This window comes from Aythya marila, assembly GCF_965140915.1.
Source record: "Aythya marila genome assembly, chromosome: 1".
NCBI lineage: Eukaryota > Metazoa > Chordata > Aves > Anseriformes > Anatidae > Aythya > Aythya marila.
The window spans coordinates 27,859,741-27,878,512 of record NC_139042.1 but is presented as its reverse complement, the minus strand read 5'-3'; the positions used below and the strand labels follow the sequence as shown (position 1 = coordinate 27,878,512).

The window sequence follows — 18,772 nt, the reverse complement described above, 5'->3', positions numbered from 1 at the left end:
ATGACAATAATTCTACAGGCAGTATTTTAGGAAAAACCAAGTTTCTCTACTTGGAATTAGTTAAAAGTATAGTCCTACCAAACAACAGTAGATGAAGTTGCATTCAATTGATGCTGTGCATATAGAACTATCACAACAATTCAGAACTTGGAAGATCATACTATGTTCTGTTAACACTGTCAGGTAATAAAATTTTGTAGTCCATTATCAAAATGCCACCTTATTTCTGGTTTTATATGTTAAGAGTTCAAACAGAAAAGCTACGTGATATACAACCAGTTTCTTTATACTTCAAACTGAACACCATGTTATCTCAGATTACTTGTGAACAAAAAACTGCTCACAGTGACATTGTCTTAGTTCACACAGCTTTTATGGTGCCCCCAATGGAGTATATCTCTCAAGACTTTTTTTAAAAGTAATTAAATAGGAACTCTTGGAATATTTGCGCATGCACACACCTTTTACTTCATCTAACTTCAGTACTTACCAGCGTTGGAGAATTTTGATCTGGCCAGAAGGATTCAGGAACAGGCCAATGACCTATAGGAACCCCAGTTTTAGGGTTTGGTCTGACATAAATAAGTTTGTGACAGCTGTGCCAAGGTTGGGGTCCAAAGGGCCTAGCTATTTCCACCTGTCCATCTACAAAAGAAAAAGGCTTTATAAGTCAAGATAGTGTTAAAGCTCAAAAAGCATTAAGCAACTTCTGTGAAGAGTTCAAGAACTACAATCCCAGGGAAGCTTTTACTTTAGTTAATATTATTTCTACGAATGTGATAACTGTTAACAAGCATTTCTGCAAAAAGATAGAAACGATGAGAAACCAAATAAGCACCAGATGTCTACACTATCAGAATTGAGAACCAAATATCTCAAGTCCTTCATAATAATGTCTTTCTCCCATTGTTATTCCCAGATAACCTTCAAATCTCCATGCTTATAGACAGTATTTAACGCACACAGCTGAGACAGCTGAGCTAACTTCTTACTGCAAAGCAGGATTACAAAGTCTCACAAAAACATGTTTCTCCCAGAAACATCCTAAAAGGGTCCTAGGTTTTCATTTAGAATGAAAAGTTAAGGATACAAAATCATAATTGCTATTTTAAATCTTAGTGTGCACTTTACTATGTTAAGCGAAGAGATAAGCATAAAAACACAGTATTTTCAACATCAAGCTATTTGCATTTCTAGGTGGTAGCAAACTACTGCTTAAAACCCATGAACTCATTTTTATATACTTGAAGAGAATAACTGCATTTAAGACTACCTCAGTAACACTACCAAATGTAGAGGTTTTATAGTGTCTAATAGCTATATTGCCAGTATTTTGAAAGGAATTACAAACATGGTAGAACCTTTTTGTAGCGATGTCTTTTAAATTGCTAGTTTTCCTTTTGTTTTGACAGCTCTTAACATTAACTTCACTAAACTATATTGACAGTTATCACTGCTGTTTGCTAACAGTATAAAAATTTCAAGTACCATCAATTGGTGAGGGATCTGGTCCAGCTTTTTCAAAATTTATTACCACTCCACTTTGCACTTTTTGCACCAATGATTCGAGACACTGATTCAGCATTCTTGGAGAGCATACACAGTATGATCGACCTAAAATGAAACAGCCAAGGTTAAGGTTGCTCAGTGTTGCTGCCCTTATTTTCAGTTAAATCATTCAAAAACTGTTGCCTTGCCACATCCAATGACACCTGTATGGATTACTGATCTAAAGCATCTACAAAACATCCTCTTTAAGCACCAAGGCAGCCTAACAAAGCAGTGGCAGTGTTACATGCATCTCATCTGAAACGTTTGGGTTTTAGCCCCATAATGACATTATCTCAAATTCTTGGTTGGATTCATGGAAAATGGGCTCCCCCTTGTGACAGACAACACTCAACTGTCCACAGATCTCAACACGCCAGTTGGGATAACCTGCATTAGTCAGAAAGTAGTTGAATCAGATCCTTTTGGAATGCTTTTTAAAATCAATTTGCTTATTTTCAACCACAACCCCTCCAATGCAAGGAAGAATCATTACGCTTTTAGTATGTTATGCAATCAAAGCCTTTTACAAAGGAATTATAGAACTAATGCCTGAGTTTGATCTTGAGTATCATTTCGGAGATTAAGAATACAAGTTATGATGGTGAGAGAAGTATCAATTTTGCAGAATTCTGCATTATGCAGTGCAGAAATTCTGCATTGCATTCTCTGAAAACAAAGCATTTCCCTCGCTTCTGGCTTACTTATAGTACGGTTATGCTAAATTTCTGGCATACTCTAAAACGGACTCAATTGTTACGATTTCTAATATCAATGGAAATGCACTGGGAAAAAAATAAGTTCTCTGGTAATAAACTCATAAAGAAAATAAATTCATGCTTTTCCAAAACAGGTTACATTAAATTATCTATAGCTTTAATGCAGTAAACATCATGAGATTTATTATAACTGAGTTTTTAATAGTTATGCCACCACACATACCTGATTAATAAAGCTAAGTTCAATTCATTTCCAAAAGCACTGTTTTATCAAAGGAAGCCAAGACACCTACCTCCTGTGACTTCACACATCGGTGTGATTGCAGAATCATCCACTGGTACCCCTGTCATCTGCTCTGATTCTGGTGATGTGATACCAGGCAAACGAAGAACTAAAGCGAACAACCTCTGATCCCATCGAAAGGGTTCCTTAGTCAACTCACTTCCAGGAAGAGGGGAATTGAGAGGTAAGTGGAGCTGAAAAGGAATTTAAATCTGTGAATACATTGCTTAAAAAAACCTACATAGTTATGGCAATTCACTTTATTTAAACACACCTGTAACCTTTCACAGATTTGTCATTTTTCTTCAGCTACCATACATTAGAAGTGGAGACATTGTTATTTAATCAACACTTCAAACATATTTCAGGGCAACACAATGCCTAAACTTGAGAACTACAAACAAAATATGAACAAACACCTTTTATACTAATATAAGCTTCAGAACCTACAGGATATTTTCCTTAGAATTTCAGCAGTAACAACTGCTTTACTGCAGCAGTCTCTTGTTTAAATAATGTTCTGCAAAATAGGCCCATTCTCAGCTCAGTCTTTTCTTGGATTCTTGGAGATAAAAAAGGCACAACCAAATGAAAAGGTAATTTTAATTTAAGACTCCTGCAGAAGAAATCTATCTCAGGTACAGTTGCTCAAAGAGATCCAGCTGCCATGATCATCTGCTTCAAATAACACAGCTCCAACAAGCAAACTAATGCAGTGGTTACATTACAGCATAAGAAAGCACAGATTTTAGGTAAGTTGGGCATATCCCAGAATTAAACTCATGCCTCTGTTCTCTAAACAAACAAAAAAAACAAACATTAAAATCGACACTGAAATGTAAAATGTGTTCTCACTTTTACTTAATCAATAACAGCTACAGCTATCTATACAAGAATTGCCTGCCATGTGCCATTGTGTTGCCTCTTTCTAGGAAGAGCTACATAAATTTTAGTTTAAAATATTACAGATGCCATGCAGGGACATAAAACACACGGGGGTATTTCACTTTCCTTTAATTCCCAGAAGAAATAGCAAATATTCAAAAGCTTCTGGCTTTAAACGTAGCGCACTAAAGATAGAGGAACGGTCAGGGCATTATTTATTAGCCACCAACAGCCACAGAGACCAACAGAACATTAAAATTCCTAGGGCTACCTGTAGAATTATAACTACTTAAATAAAATCAGTGCTTTAGCTTCTCAGGAACCAAACGTTTAGAAGATTGTAGTCTCTGCTTTTGCATACAGATTTTTCCCCACTGATCTGTGTGAACAAAGTTTATCAAAACACTGAACTCTAGAAACCCTGTACACATGTAGATATACTGGGCTTATAACAAGTAACTACAAGTTTCAGGAAAAAAAAATGATAAACCCCTGGCAGATGATACCATTGTCAGTACAAGTAAAACCCTTGTTTTTAAATCTGGAGTACTGCAGCCATAAAGACAGGACAAAGTCCCCAAGTAATGACACAAATGGTAGCAACAGTTCTATTACTTGGCTAAATTCAGAGGTTAGGCACAACAGCAGAAACTCAAAAATGGCTTCTAGGATGAAACTTTCTCACACAGCATTCAAAAATTTCAAATCTAAATCTTATCTGTGCCAGCAAAGGAAACCATTATTGATGCAAAACTTGATGCAAGTTCACAAAAACACACTTTTCAGTTCGTAGTGGCTGGTTAACAAGTTTGCGACAATTTGTTTTTAAAGGAGGTGAAGCCTCAGCTATTCCTATTTACGTAACTGCAAGCATATCATATTGGGAAAAATACATGTCTTTGTGCTTGAAAAATAATTAGTTTATGCAGTCTCAGACCCAGGATCAAATATGACAGTCACTCATAACATGTGAGCAACATTCAGAACATTTTGGACTTCTTGGTACACCTGATGCTCCCTCCTGAATGCGTTTTTGCTGATGCAAGCAGACAGCACATGAGAAGAGCAACATTTTCACCAAATGTTTCACAAAGTTTTTCCAAAGGCACTTGTCTATGTACATGGTTTATTACTAATTGATATGCATGTCTCTCCACTTTTTGAACAAGCAGCCTCCAATGCCTGTCTGGCAAAGGTAACTTGGTGTCGTGGTTCCGCTCGAGTGGGCAGCCGAGCTCCACCACAGCCGCTCTCTCACTCCCCCTCCTCAAAGAGGAATGGGGAGAAAATATGTGAAAAGGGCTCAAGGATTGAGATAAGGACGAGAAAATCACGCAATAATTATTGTAACGGGCAAAACAGACTCGGCATAAGGAGATAGTAAGATTTATTGCCTACAACTAACAAGCGAGAGAAGTGAGAAAACAAAGGAAAAAAAAAAACAAAAGCACCTTCCCCCCCCATCCACCCTCTTCCACCTCCTCCCCCCGAGCGGCGCAGGGGAACGGGGAATGGGGGTTATGGTCAGTCTACAGCGCTTCTTCTCTGCCGCTCCTTCTCGGTCACTCTCGTCCCCTGTGCTGTGGGGTCCCACCCACGGGATGCAGTCCTTGATGAACTGATCCAGCGTGGGCTTCCCACAGGCAGCAGCTCTTTCAGAACTGCTCCAGATATGGGTCCGTACCACGGGGTCCATCCCTCAGGAGAAAACTGCTCCAACCTGGCTCCCCTACGGGCAGCAGCTCCTGCCAGATCACCTGCTCCTGCGTGGGCTCCTCTCCACGGGCTACAGGTCCGGCCCGGAATCTGCTCCAGCAGGGGTCTTCCACAGGCGGCAGCCTCTGTCAGTGCAGGGCCACCTGCTCCACCGTGGTCTCCTCCACGGGCTGCAGCGTGGAACCCTGCTCCACCGTGGTACTCCATGGGCTGCAGGGGGACATCCTGCTTCACCATGGTCCTCACCACAGGCCGCAGGGGACTTCTGCTCCGGCGCCTGGAGCACCTCTCCCCCTCCTTCTACACTGACCTTGGTGCAAGGCTGTTCTCTCACTCCCTTGACTCTCCCGGCTGCTGTGTGGCGCAGCGTTTTTTCCCTGTCTTAAATATGCTCTCACAGAGGCGCAAAACAACATCGCTTATTGGCTCGGATCTGGAAAACAATGGGGCCCTTCCCAAACATGGGGCAGCTTCTAGATCTTTCTCACAGAAACCACCCCTATGGCTCCCTGCTACCAAAACCTTGCCACGTAAACCCACTACACTTGGTAAAAAGAACAGCCACATAGTTCATAAACAACCAGTCTCGATCCTGACTGTAAGACGATCCAATTGCAAGCACCATGCTGTCATCATCTGGAGCTATTTAGGAGTGAGCCAACAGGCAATACTTAGAGGCTCTGCAAAGCACATTTCATCTACAAAACATACCTGTGTTGCAGCACTGTACCTCTCCAGCAGCACACACATTATAAGGATCCCATCAGACCCTGCCCCCAGTGCTATTCTGAGTTCAGTTCATCTCAAACTACAAAACCTTTCTTTGGCTCATCTGGTTATAGTGAGTGAATTTTTCTTGATAGGATGTTAAAGAGAAGTTATAGATTCAAAACCAGGCCTCAATCTCCACCTGATAGTAACTCGATCTTTCCACACTGTTTTTTGTTTGAAAACTGGCACTGTATTACTGTAACAACCACATACCTAACAGAAAATAAGATGAGCCTAGAAACATACAACTAGCCTTTTATTTTTATTTCCCCACAAATTTCACATCTTTTCCTCTGCCTTGTCTTTCACATTGGTTGTTGAGCTTAAGATAGAATGAACAAGTGAAAAGGAAGTCATTTACCAGCAGTGGTCTTCAAGATGTTATATATGTAAAGTCACATGAGAGCCCTCACAATTCAATGCTAGAGAACAGATTTGTTTTGAGACAAAACTTATTTGTAAGAGCATGCACAAGACCTACCATTCCCAATTGCCATAATGCTACAAGACAGCAGCATGTGCCTTATGGCCCTCTTCCGTCTTCAAATTTACTGAAATGTACAGGAATCTAGTGGAAGAGGTTAGGGGTCAACCTCTAACATGACAATATGATCAAGAAGATTTAGTATTGGTGAGCAGATCTTTTGTTTGAGCAAATTTATTATTGGTGAGCTGATCTTTTGTCTGAGCACTCATCTCTACACAGTCGTGCAGCACAGCCTGAAATCCTCAAAAAATAGAGGACCTCTAGGTTAAATAAAAAGTAAATCACCATTAGAGAACTGTGCAGTGACATTGTAGCTGGTGAAAAGAGTGCAAAGCACTCTTGGCAATGACTGAACAGAGCCTCATGTTACAAGGAACAGCACTAGTGCTGCTTAAGCTTTAGCACACAGGTAACTACAGGCAGCCGCATCATACTGAAACTGATAAAAGGTCGCTACATGAGTAAGTACTTCAAAATAAGTGTATCAACAGCCAACCTCTGTCTTTTATTTCTGTTTTTCCTAGATATGTATCTGCAAGTAGACTTTCTGAAGAGTCTCACAAGGCACATACAACTTTCCAAGCAAATGCAGCATCTTTAGAGGACACAAGGACTAAGGACAGACAACATGATTCAAGCCCAGCTGAGAAAGTGATCCCTTCACCGACTCTCTACTTCAGATCTTTAGGAAATGAGTGCTCTTATTGTTTTCTATGCAATCATTTGCAGTTACAAAACAGACAAAACCACAAATCGTTCTTCCAGAGGAAATAGTTTCAGGTCACAGAGACACCAAGCCAACAGACAAACCATGTTAATGACACGATTGACTTTGCCATCCTGATAACTAAGCTGGTAGTTGCACAGCATTCACAAGTCAGGAGCTCCAGGACTCAGTGCCAAATACTGTGATCCTGGAAACTGCTAACAGGAACAACATGGATGAGGAAGGATGGGAACACAGTGAATGGGATCTGCCACATACTTATTACACTATTTGATTAGAAATCAAGACTTGAGCTGGAAGAGCTATTATTAAAAAGATGTGGAGTATTTCCAGTTCTTGATTACTGTTGAAAATAAGGAGGATCTTGCCACTTTTTAGTTTTGTTACAGCTAGGATGTGAGATAAATCCTGGAAAGAATCAATGGGACAATGCTGATGGTTCATGGATAAGGGGTTCAAAATCACTGATACCTTCCATAAGAGTCTCCTGTAACACAAAGATCAGAAGAATGGCAACAAACAGAAGCAAAAGAACATCCCTCATGTGATCAATGGCTCAGTTATCAATGGGCCAATAACCCAGACTTGCAAACAGGAGTTTAATGCTTTTAATAAAACGGAGCACATGTAGAAGACATAAGGAGATGGCCCAAGAGATGCAAAACTGGAGAAGTGTGACATCTCATTAACTAGCCATGAAGTTACTGCATCTCATATCGCAAAGAGAAATCCTTTCAGTTGCTTGAAAATTTTCTAAAGAAAAGTTAAGGAAAAGCCAACACCAGATTTGGAGGACCATGACAGAAGCAAAAGCCAATTCCAAGAGGAATTTATAGCATCAGACCAATAACTAATGATGGTATTAATTAACGGTATGACCCCATCTTTCCTCAAGTTACTACTATGACAAGTGAATCCAAGGACACATCTACTCAACACACCATGCTGAACGTGGAACTGATGCTGGCACTCCATGCTGGTTCATTAGAAGCCAGTGCCAGAAAGGACAAGACTGAAAGTCCTATTAAGTGGTGCTGGTGGTAATTGTACAGACTGCACAATTTTTGTCTTCAGCCTGAGACAAGGTAGTGCTGAATAGGTAGAATCCTTATCTGCAAAAAACATTAAACTCCACAAAAAGACAGGACATCTGAAAAATTCAGCCAGAGCTCAAAAACAGCATTGAACTTGACTGCTTCACACCAGGGCAAATGACAATGTTCCCACAGTAAGAAAGCCAATTTCGTTGGCAAGAATGCAAATGTCCATCTGAATGACAAAGTTCTGAAAAAACTTATCTCCAGCTTCCATACTGGTTTCAAGGCTTTCCAAAAGCAAAGTTTTGTCAGTTCTCTTGCACAGAAGACTTAAGAGAACTATAAATATACTGCCTTAGTCCATAAGAACTTTACATGGGAAGTAAAAGCACTCTTGTCATCGCCACTCAGGGGGATATGATCACTTCCAACACTGAAAAGCCTCTCCAAAGTCAAACCCAAAGAACAGGAGAAGCATTTCAAAGAGATCAAAAACCTATGTTATTGAAGAGAAGAGCAACAACAGATCTCAGTATCTCTTGGGTGATGTTACTGTAATTGTTTCATTTCTGCATGTCCAACATGAGAGGCAATGGTAATAGGACATTCAAGCTAGATAGGAAAAATTCTGATCAGTAGGAAACACGTTGACAAAAGCAAAAATCATCCATGAAAGACAGAAGCACTGCTGGATGTTAGCCTACTCTTTGATAGTGTTAGGACAGTTCACACTGGTACAGCAGCAGCAAAAAAAAAAGTCACATCCAGTGCTGAGCACTAAATATACACCCTCTAAACATATGGAAATACAAAAAAAAGCAGTCAAAAACTTGCATTGCACCTTTCAGGAAGAAGTGGTCACTTTCAGTTCCTCCAGAAGGCAACGTGTCTAATGTGTTCATTTACCAACAAAATCATTAGTGGAACAGATTCTGCATCTCTAATCATAATAAAATCCTGTACCATTTTTGGCTAAATGTCATGTTCATGCCACTGTGAACACCACTATGATCCACACTGCTCCAGTCAGTACTGTTCAAGAGCTAAGTTTAAATTTAGAAAGTAGCCATGAGAAAACCCATTTCCTCACCACGACACAGAACCATTTAAAGATGTGAATCTGTGACCAAATGGCTGCCTGACAGTAAGAAGTCTTCTTGTGAAGTCTAAAGGTGAAGCAGTTGTACTCACATTTGAAGGAATACAAACCCAAGTAACTTGCTGGCTACAAAAAAATCCAGGCTCTTGTTGTAAGAAAGAGCCAAGAGATCTTTCTTACCTAAATCATTTAAGATAAATGAAGATGAAAGGAAACAGTGTGTAATGAATTTAGTACATTAGAAGGGGCCTGTCAAAGTTTACAGAGTCCAGAGCCTTCCATTTGCTCAGGGGTTTTGTCCAACCAAGTTTTGAGCATCTCCAATGATGGAGATTTCAGATGTCAGTATTTAATCAGCTACGTAATTAAAATTTCCATTAATATCCAGAAGGGTTTTCCCAAGTTCCATCCCAGCCCTGCACTCCTCCAAGAAAAGTCAGGCTCCCTCCATCATTAAGCAGCTGCAGGCAGAGGTGGGATTCCCCCCTCACACACACACCACCCTTAGGCTTCTCTTCTAGGGACTGTACAGAAACAGCTCTCAACCTCTACCCAGCTGACAATTGCTTCACCCACTGATCACATTCCCTCACCCCAGGATGTCAGGGCCAGATTTTACAAGTCACCTGATAGCAGAGAAACTCCTTATCCTCAAGGAAGGACTTACATAGCTGAGCAATTACCCAATTCGCTCTTAAAAAAAAAAAAAAAACACAGTACTCTGCTGTTAGCAGTACTACATGTTGTTGAGAGCTCTCTGTGTCTACTCTTTAGTTAACACTTGCTCACTGAGCATCAGGGTTGATATCAAGTTGCTACTCTTCTCAGTGGTTTGGACCACACTCAATTACTGATTTTTGTCGGAAATAGCTTGCATGGTTAAAAATACTATTAAAGTAAGGTTTTATAATGGTAACCTACTTGATACCTTAAATCCAGGCATTCCCTGTCAGTTACCAGCTGTGACTCTTTGCAGTCCATACAGAATTTTCAAGTCTCTTAATTTTATTCCTCTAAGTCAAATATGTTACAAAAGCACTCAAATATCACTTTCTAAACATACAACTTCTGTAAGTGCTCTAAGAATGCCATATAACAGAGTAAAAGTTCAAGTAGCTAATGAACACTGATATCTGGCAAGTTAACCTGCATGCACAAACGTGGCGTACCACATGGAAAAGTCTGAATCTTTTCCTTAAGTTTCAGGATGGACCTTTGGATATTAACCTTTTCCTGAAAAGGGAATAAGCTTAAGTTTTTGTTTTTCCTACTGCACAGAATGGGCACTGAGGATGCCAGATGAAGCCTATCCCTATTGACCTCTTACATCTTTTTAAGGAAAGAATTAAATGCAGTCAGTAAATTAAAAATAGTTCAGTGCCTCTGCATTAGCTATAGCTCTGAGTTTGCTAGATGTCTGATCAGATACTCCAGTATATTAAAACCTGGTGCTTTAAACTGCACTACAGATTTCATTTGAAATACATTTCTTCAGCTTTTATTTTTAGATAAGGGCACTAACTGATCCAAGTTCAATCACTTTAAGACCCCTTTGTGAAAGATGTATGTACTGCACATACTCCCTAGCAGCCACTTCCTCTGGGAAATCACTACATTAACTTGGATCTATCTATATATAAAGAATTTACATCTCTATCAGTTAAAGACATGCATGCTTTACAGAAATGAATTTCTTCCACTAACATTTGAAATGCAATGAACTCACACGCTAGAAATAGTCAACTAATGAGTCTAAACAGATTGACAGTTGTACTACATGCTTCTGTCACGTAATGAGAGCTATTTCAATTTTTGCAGTACTCTTGCATAAAATTACCCCAAGTAAAAGGAGAAAACATGCGAGTTTAAGCTGTTAATGAACATACTTCTGAGGAGTCATCTATGATCATGTTATAAAACAGCATTTGACTATGTTTAATACATATCACTACAAACAGAGGTCTGTTCTTACCTCTTCCTGTATTCCACTGGTAGTAGTTAATTTACTTCCATCAGTAACTGTTATAATTATTGCTGGCTCCAGAAAGAATGGGTTTCTTCCCTAAGGGGAAAAAAAAAAAGTAATTTCATTTAAAATGCTCTAACAAATTTGTAAGCTTCTGTTCAGTCATTACACAGTCACTGATACCCACTGACAAAACAATAGGGCCTGAGGAATGTGCTCATGTACTACAGAATAGTGCTACGTGTTTGAGTCTTTTGGAACTTGGTCATGGAAAGCTGGACACTTAATATATCGCTATTCAAAAAACCATACAAAAATACAGCAAAAATGTTTAACATGTGACTTCAAGAATAATGCTTACTTGAGTATTCAGATAACCTTGCTGCTATTCAGAGGAGCAACTTGCTCTTCAAACCAAAGATACATCCTGCTCCCCATTCCAGAGTTGATTTTATTCTCAATTTAATTAGTGTAACGAACTAGATCATTTTCACAGCACCTTGTGATCACGATTCTAGGGTTAACAACTGATGTTAACATATTAAGGAAAATTTTGAAATTAATATAACCAGTTACATTTTTACCAAAGGGGTTCAACCATAACCATTCAACCCACAAGAATACTTCAGAAAAAACTTCCTATAATTATTTAAGATATGAACATACACAAGCTAAGACATTAAGCAAGTTCAGTTGTAACAAAAGAAGAGTCTTGGTTTGCTATTGACGCTTCCTTTGTGCTACTGTGAGTAAGCTAACAGCCTTCATTCCCCCCGAATAACAGGATCCCAAATTAATCCATTGACACTTCAGCTCCAAATCAAGTTAGTATGTTATATCCTAGCTGGGGTTAAAGACAGAACAGGACAAAGGCCACCACAGGCTTTTGTTTAACAGGTCCTACTCTCTATTGCCAATCTTGAAGCCTCATTTTTCTTCTTCAGAAAACAATAGATGCCACTAGACCCACAGCCAAGTTTCATTTACAAACACAAACTCTCATGAATGTTAGTAATTTACTCTAAAATAATTGACATTGAATTAAGTTTTTAATAAAAAACTCTGTAAAAACATTTTTAAAAGTTAATTACATAGGATCATTTACCTACTACCTAGTGTTTAAAACAAATATCACTACTGAATTTGAACTCCATTTGGAGAGGGTTGCCCATTTTTAAGTGTCAATGTCTTTACCACAGACAAAATTTAGTTTAGGACAGCAAAAGAAAAAGTTATTTGCTCTGTTCTTCTTCTAAAACAGCACACCACCACTACAAAAACTAGGCAAAATCGGAAATCAACCAGTGAAGATCCACTTCTTCCACAAAAGGTAAGCTAGTTCATAATCCTATTTAAACAATTACAAGAATTTAAGGATTCTCCAAATACAGTTTTAATTAAAATAATTTAAGAATATTTAGCCTTATTTAATTCTGAAGAACAGTTACAGTACGTTATTCTGCCAACTAGTACTTCACCCCAACTGCAAAATATCAGCTGGAAGCTAATTATGTTGCACTGGAGTAATATTTAAAACAAGAGTTTCTGCTAGAGGAAAATATTTTTCTCATGAATATGGAATATAAAATACACTCATCCTAGCACTACAAAAAGTGTGTGAAGGAGAATAAAAATACAATATTTTAGATTTAGAACATAATAGGCAGTGTTCTTCCAGGTGAATGCTCTGCTTCAATTTGAAATCTAATTATTAAAAATTTAGTCTAACCTTATTATCTATATTTGCTCATTGTCTTAAATGCTTTTGTGTAACCCAATTATCACCTCTCTCAATTCTTCCCATCTAAGATTTAAGCCTTAAGTTTAAATGCTTTGGACTCAGAACTATAAAATGATAAGGATGGAAAGCAAAATTCAACCCCCTTCTTCCCTTTCTACAGTCCAAAAAAAAAAAAAAAGTCTTTTTTTTGGAGGGAAGATTATCTAGGAGGAAGATTATCTAAATAATGACTTTGGCCTTACTCTTTCATAATTTCACAAGTATTTTACTTGTAAAATAGATAACCAAGATACCATCTAGAATGGAAATAATAAAGCAACATATTTACAAAAGCAAGACTTCTTTTAAGCCAGAAAAACAGCAACATTCATTTATGGCCAGAGTAACAACATATTTGTGAAGCTCTAATCCCAACAACCAAGTAACCCATTTTCACATGTATAACCCACATGTTATCTGTGGAAATAATTGCAGTGCACTGCTGCAGAATATTTCATGTATATAAGTAATAAGGAAACATTTCCCCTTGAAATCTCATCTCCACTTGTGGAAATTACTTGAGTAATCTTGAGTTCATCAATAGTGTTATAAATATTAACCTTGCTAGAAAGGATGTATGAAATCAAGTCAGAGTACACAATTCATCAATTAATTATTTAAAGTCACGAGTTCGCTGAGCTGCACTTAAGCTCACAGTTCCATGCAATTTAGAAGCATGAAATGAGTATCTACATTCCACCTAGAGGAGCAGAAATGTAATTTGAATATACCAAGAAGGAATAATTTCAGATGAAATGCCAATTTTTGAGGTTTACTATTTTTAACTAAAAAAAAATCTTAAAATTCTTAAAGAACACCACAGACTCTTTCAAACTTCCTCAGCCATACAAAGGCACAGAAAACCAGTATTGTCAGGCATTCCTAGAAGTACCCTCTTATAAGCTCTTAAAATTCAGAGGTGTATTAGTGATTCTGGCAAAATTAAATTACTAAAGACTTACATTTATAACTTCTTTTAAGTAAGATGTAGCAGTTTGTCAATTACTAATTTAGAATTTCATTTCAAACTAATAACTTTCCATTGCTTTTCCTTGAGAAGTATACAATTTATTAATTTACACCTTAGAAATATTGCATTCTTGAAAACACCTGGCATTCCTATACAAGAAAGTCAAAGATAAGTGTGGAAAAGTCAGTTCTTGAAGTAAATAAGGTAAAGATAGCTCTGCCTCAGTACCAATAACTTTGGAAACAAGAACCTCACTCTCTATTTAAGCTAGCATTATATAGACCTATCCTAACTAGCATACAAGCAGATATTCCTGTTCTTGGGTTCTCTGTGTTCAGACTGATTATAACCACTTATAGGGTATTAACATTTCACAATCTAGAAACTCAATTGCTATGTTTAAACCGTGCCAGTTTGAGTCTCAATTTACTGCTCAGGTTACAGTAAATAGAGAGATATTTTCAAGCTTTATTTTAAATTCGTATTTTTAAATAGATATTTTTATAGAGAAGCACCTTTGAAAAAATAAATATTTTTCCAGCTGAAAATTCAGTGGCAACTACCTCCCACAGGGACTTCAGCTAATTGCATGATATCAGTAAATTCACTTGATATCCTTTTTAGTTCAAATAAGTTGAGTGAACCGACTGCAGACTCTTAATACAGTCTTCTTTCTGAGGGCTCCTAGCAGTGGTGAAAAACGTACTGAGAAACAAGCACCAATGTTTTTAATGGTGATCTGTTTAACCCCCAAGTACTGCAAAGTGACACAAGAGGTGTTTTTTTCTCATTCACCTACAGTTTGCATTTTTTTAAAAAAGATATGCACCAAAGAGACAAAAAAAAAAAAAAAAAAACATTTTGGAAGGAAGTTATTTAAAAATGAATATAAATACCAGGGCTATCTTGTAGGTTTACTAGGCTAAAATTAGATAAGCAAGAGATTCAAAGTCCTAAAAAACTAACTTCTGTGATGCAACATGCATACTTTTGAACAGTTGATAGCTAGGAGACTATTTGTTCCAACTCACAACGCAACCCCAGTTACATTAGCCATTTCTTCTGTGTCCAGATGAACTAAATCTGTGCTCACGTCATGCAAAACAACCAAAAAAAGCTGTGAACACCACAGCTTCTGACCTCTCCCAAGTCACAGCAAGAGGCACAGCCCAGCCCACGCTGGCCGATGTGACATTAAGAGCCTTGGTTATAAAGTTATTGAATCAAATTGTCTGGTTAAGACCATCAGAACTAAAACCTCAATTTCACAGGTAAGTCCACCAACCACTTCCAACATGATTAATACATTCACGGATCTTTTTCTTCGAAGTGCACAACCAAAGCAATTCAAGAGCTACTGTGACTTTTGGATGAGCAAACACAGTATTTTACGTTATTACACATGCAGTAAGCCAATATTTACTGACAACTATCATGCATACATTTAAATATTAATCTCAGTGTCAGAAGTGTTGAAAATTTTAAGAAATAGCTGAAGTAGAAATATGGCAAAAAAGCCACGTCAGTACTGAAAATAGCATGTTCAACAAGCAGCTACTATTAAAAGTACAAGACAGTGCCTAAGAAAGAAAAACACATGTAAATTGCAAAGGCTTCAAGTGGAAAATAAATGCAAACTGAGCTAAAGTAAATACTTCTAACAGAATATATTAGTAATCACTAAAAAAAGTTCTCATGGAAAGCCCTTCTCACACATTTTCAGATTATGATCAAGCCTCTGAGAAGTATGCATTCATTTTAGTAAATCACAGACTGTAACAGAAAAACTAAACTTCTGTTGTTCGTCTATCACATATTATTGCAGTAACCCCTTTTTATTTTCAGAAATACCAGCCCTAACTGTCAGTAAAATGAATTTAGTCATCTGACCAGGAAATACAAGAGTGCACTTTTCAATTCAGTCCATTTTTTTCAGAATTTAAAAGGTCAAGATTTTCATAAATGGTGATGAGAATCTGAACAGCCATGGCTCAAAAATGACTGCTTAAAATGAACTCTAAAAAAGTCAGAGTTATGGTAGAATTATTACTAAAATTGGAAGATCTGCACATTTTAAACTGGTAACAACTTTAATAATACTAAAAAGACTGAACCTGAATTATGGTAAACTGAAAATATGATCCAAATCTATCATGTTTTTTTTTTTCCTCACTTATCTTTGCAATATCAGTTGTGCTCTAGCAAAATTATGAAATGTCCAAAACATTAACACTTATTAGAGACCTCACTCTTCAATTACTCAAAGCAGAACATCATTAGTCAAGGAGACAGAGGCATTTAAGAGCTGTACTCAGAGCAATACAAGCATTCACAGAAACTTTGCCTTGAAGATTTTATCAAATCTCTGTAGCCATACTATAGCTAATGTACATGGACATACAGACTACAGTACTCTGTGGCCAGGCTGACAAGTACAACTCTGAACTGAATCATGGTGTTATCCAAGAAATTGAGGATGCATGATGAAGCCAGCTTTGAAATTGGATTTGTTACAGAGGTCTTAGAATAGAGACTGATCCCATGAAAGTTGGGTAAGTGTTAGACTTCTGTAATTTCAGCCTCAAGAACGAAGAGTTGAAGGCACTTGAATTCTGCATGGGATTAAAATCTGACATGCCAGGCTTCACATGAGAAAAACTGCTAACTCATCTGTTTTGCTACCCGTAAGATTTTGCTATATTCCCTTGACAGTGTTGATCATTCAGTAGACAGTGCAGCTTTGTAATAGTAGCAACTGTTTCACTATTACAACATCAGGTTGTAATACAGCAGATGAATTTCAAGATGACATTCAGAAGCCTTACAAGTTTCAGGAAAGCTGAACTGGTTTGAATTTTACACAGGATATGTGTTTTGAAGTCCATTATGACATTTCCCTTGATGTCTGATCAACAGCAGAGATAAACAATGGATCAGTAAGAGACTGGGATCTTAAGAAATAACCTAATGAAACACTATTCCAGGAATTCTCTACCACCAGGAAAAAGCACCCAGCATTTTTCGGAAAGGGATGCAGCACAGAAGTAGGATTCTTACCATTACTCTAGCTCTATAGTCCAAATAAGCATCTGCAGTATGGATATCCACTCTCAACCACAACACAAATCTTTGTTCTCCCCGCAGTATCCAAGATGGGAGGATTTACACTCTACCTTCTGTTCCTGACAGACAGCTGGGAATACTACTTCACCCTTAAAGACAGGTTTAATGAACAACATAGATAAAGCAATCATGTCTTAAAGGTAATTTGAGACTCCTTACTAGAGCACTCCACATCTGGAGGAGAAAGTGAATCAGAAATGCAGATGACAGTAGCAGATTTTAGAAGCTCAATGCAGAGCCCTCGGTAGTCCCAAGAAACACAGATCTAGCTCTTCTGTCAAGGAAACAATTTAACAAGTCCTTACAGATTTCACGCACACCGTAGCTAAAAAACACCAAAGTGTCTTTGACAGAAGGATGTGGGGAAAAAAACAAGTTTGATTAATGCCAAAGGAGTCTTGACTGAGTCCACGACAAATACACTATGAAGAAAACTCCCAGCATCACCACTGACTCCCACAGATTGGGATTAACAGGTTTTTCATTACACTTTTACTCCCATGGGACTGATTTATAAATTAGTGTTTGACTAAAGTAGCTTGAGAGTAGTACCTAGGCAAACTTTTTTCAACTTTGCAATTGGAAAGCTAGCCAGCAGAGGGGGCACAAGTTAGTAAAATTTATCCTCAGGAGGTGATTGAGGAGTAGTGATATAACCTGAGGCATGTTCTGTATGAATACTGTCTCAAAATATATAGAAAAGAGCACCTACCTGTTGCTATGATTGTGTATACCAGAAAAAAAATAAACAATTGAATAAATACAGAGAAGAAGCAATCAGTCACTTGACCCTAGTCTCTTGATCTATGTTTAGCTCATAATTTCTAACATAAGGGACAGCACACAAAATTAATAGTTTTTTGTGGGTGTTTTGTGTTCTTCCTCCCCCCCCCCTTTTGTTTCCTGAAGCTAACAGATACAAAGAAACATATCTTCTGGAGAAAGCCTTAAGAATCATATTAAGAAACATTCTCCTAGAATTTATCAAGGTGAGAGCTCATACTTCCATTAACTCACCATCTTTTCCCTCAAAGCATGGGAAAATGCTGTTCCAGCAGACTTGTTTTGTCCTGCACTCATTCACACTCTGAAAGCCGGGGTATTGATGCCAATGATTTTGCAATAAGGATGGACACCACAAAGGATCTTTCCTCCATGAGGTGAAGGGAATTCAAAACCCAGATTGAGCTGTGTACAGCTATCCTTCCCTATAGGCTACAGCAAGATTATTATAGACAAAGTAATTTTCTGTTTCCAAGGCAATTCTTCTTTAGTTAACTACCTTACAAATATTTAAGAGTTACTCATCCGATGCCCAATACATGCAATAACCAGTTTCTTATTTGAAGTGTCTGAAAAGGATTACAAGGTAGTTACATGTGTTTTGCTTCATTTCTTGCTGGTGCTAGACTTAACAGACTTAAGTGATTTCTGCACACACAGTTAGGACACTGACTCTATGGTAAAACTGAGGCTTTTTGTATTTCTGGTGACTGGAGCAAATAAGTTGCAGGTTTAAAGTGCTAATATGAAACAACTGGCAAAAAAAAAAAAAAAAAGTTTATCAAAGGAGAACAAGTGTAACAGACTTTTCCTAAAGCCAGGAAAGAAATTACACTCAACAGCACACCAGTTACAGACTACTGAAGTAAAAGGTGCAT

The 18,772-nt window shown here is 37.9% G+C and overlaps 1 protein-coding gene across 3 annotated transcripts in view; it reads right to left on the bottom strand.

Moving 5' to 3' along the window:
• INTS6 (integrator complex subunit 6) overlaps positions 1–18,772 on the bottom strand; it is a 43,578-nt gene that overhangs the window by 12,962 nt on the left and 11,844 nt on the right. For all 3 annotated transcript variants that reach the window (XM_082779615.1, XM_082779616.1, XM_082779617.1), the window contains exons 4-7: positions 11,245–11,334; positions 2,561–2,744; positions 1,489–1,614; positions 491–645 (exon numbers count right to left, since the gene is read on the bottom strand). In XM_082779615.1, coding sequence (XP_082635741.1) covers positions 491–645; positions 1,489–1,614; positions 2,561–2,744; positions 11,245–11,334 — 555 coding nt within the window. The remainder of the gene's footprint in view (positions 1–490; positions 646–1,488; positions 1,615–2,560; positions 2,745–11,244; positions 11,335–18,772) is intronic.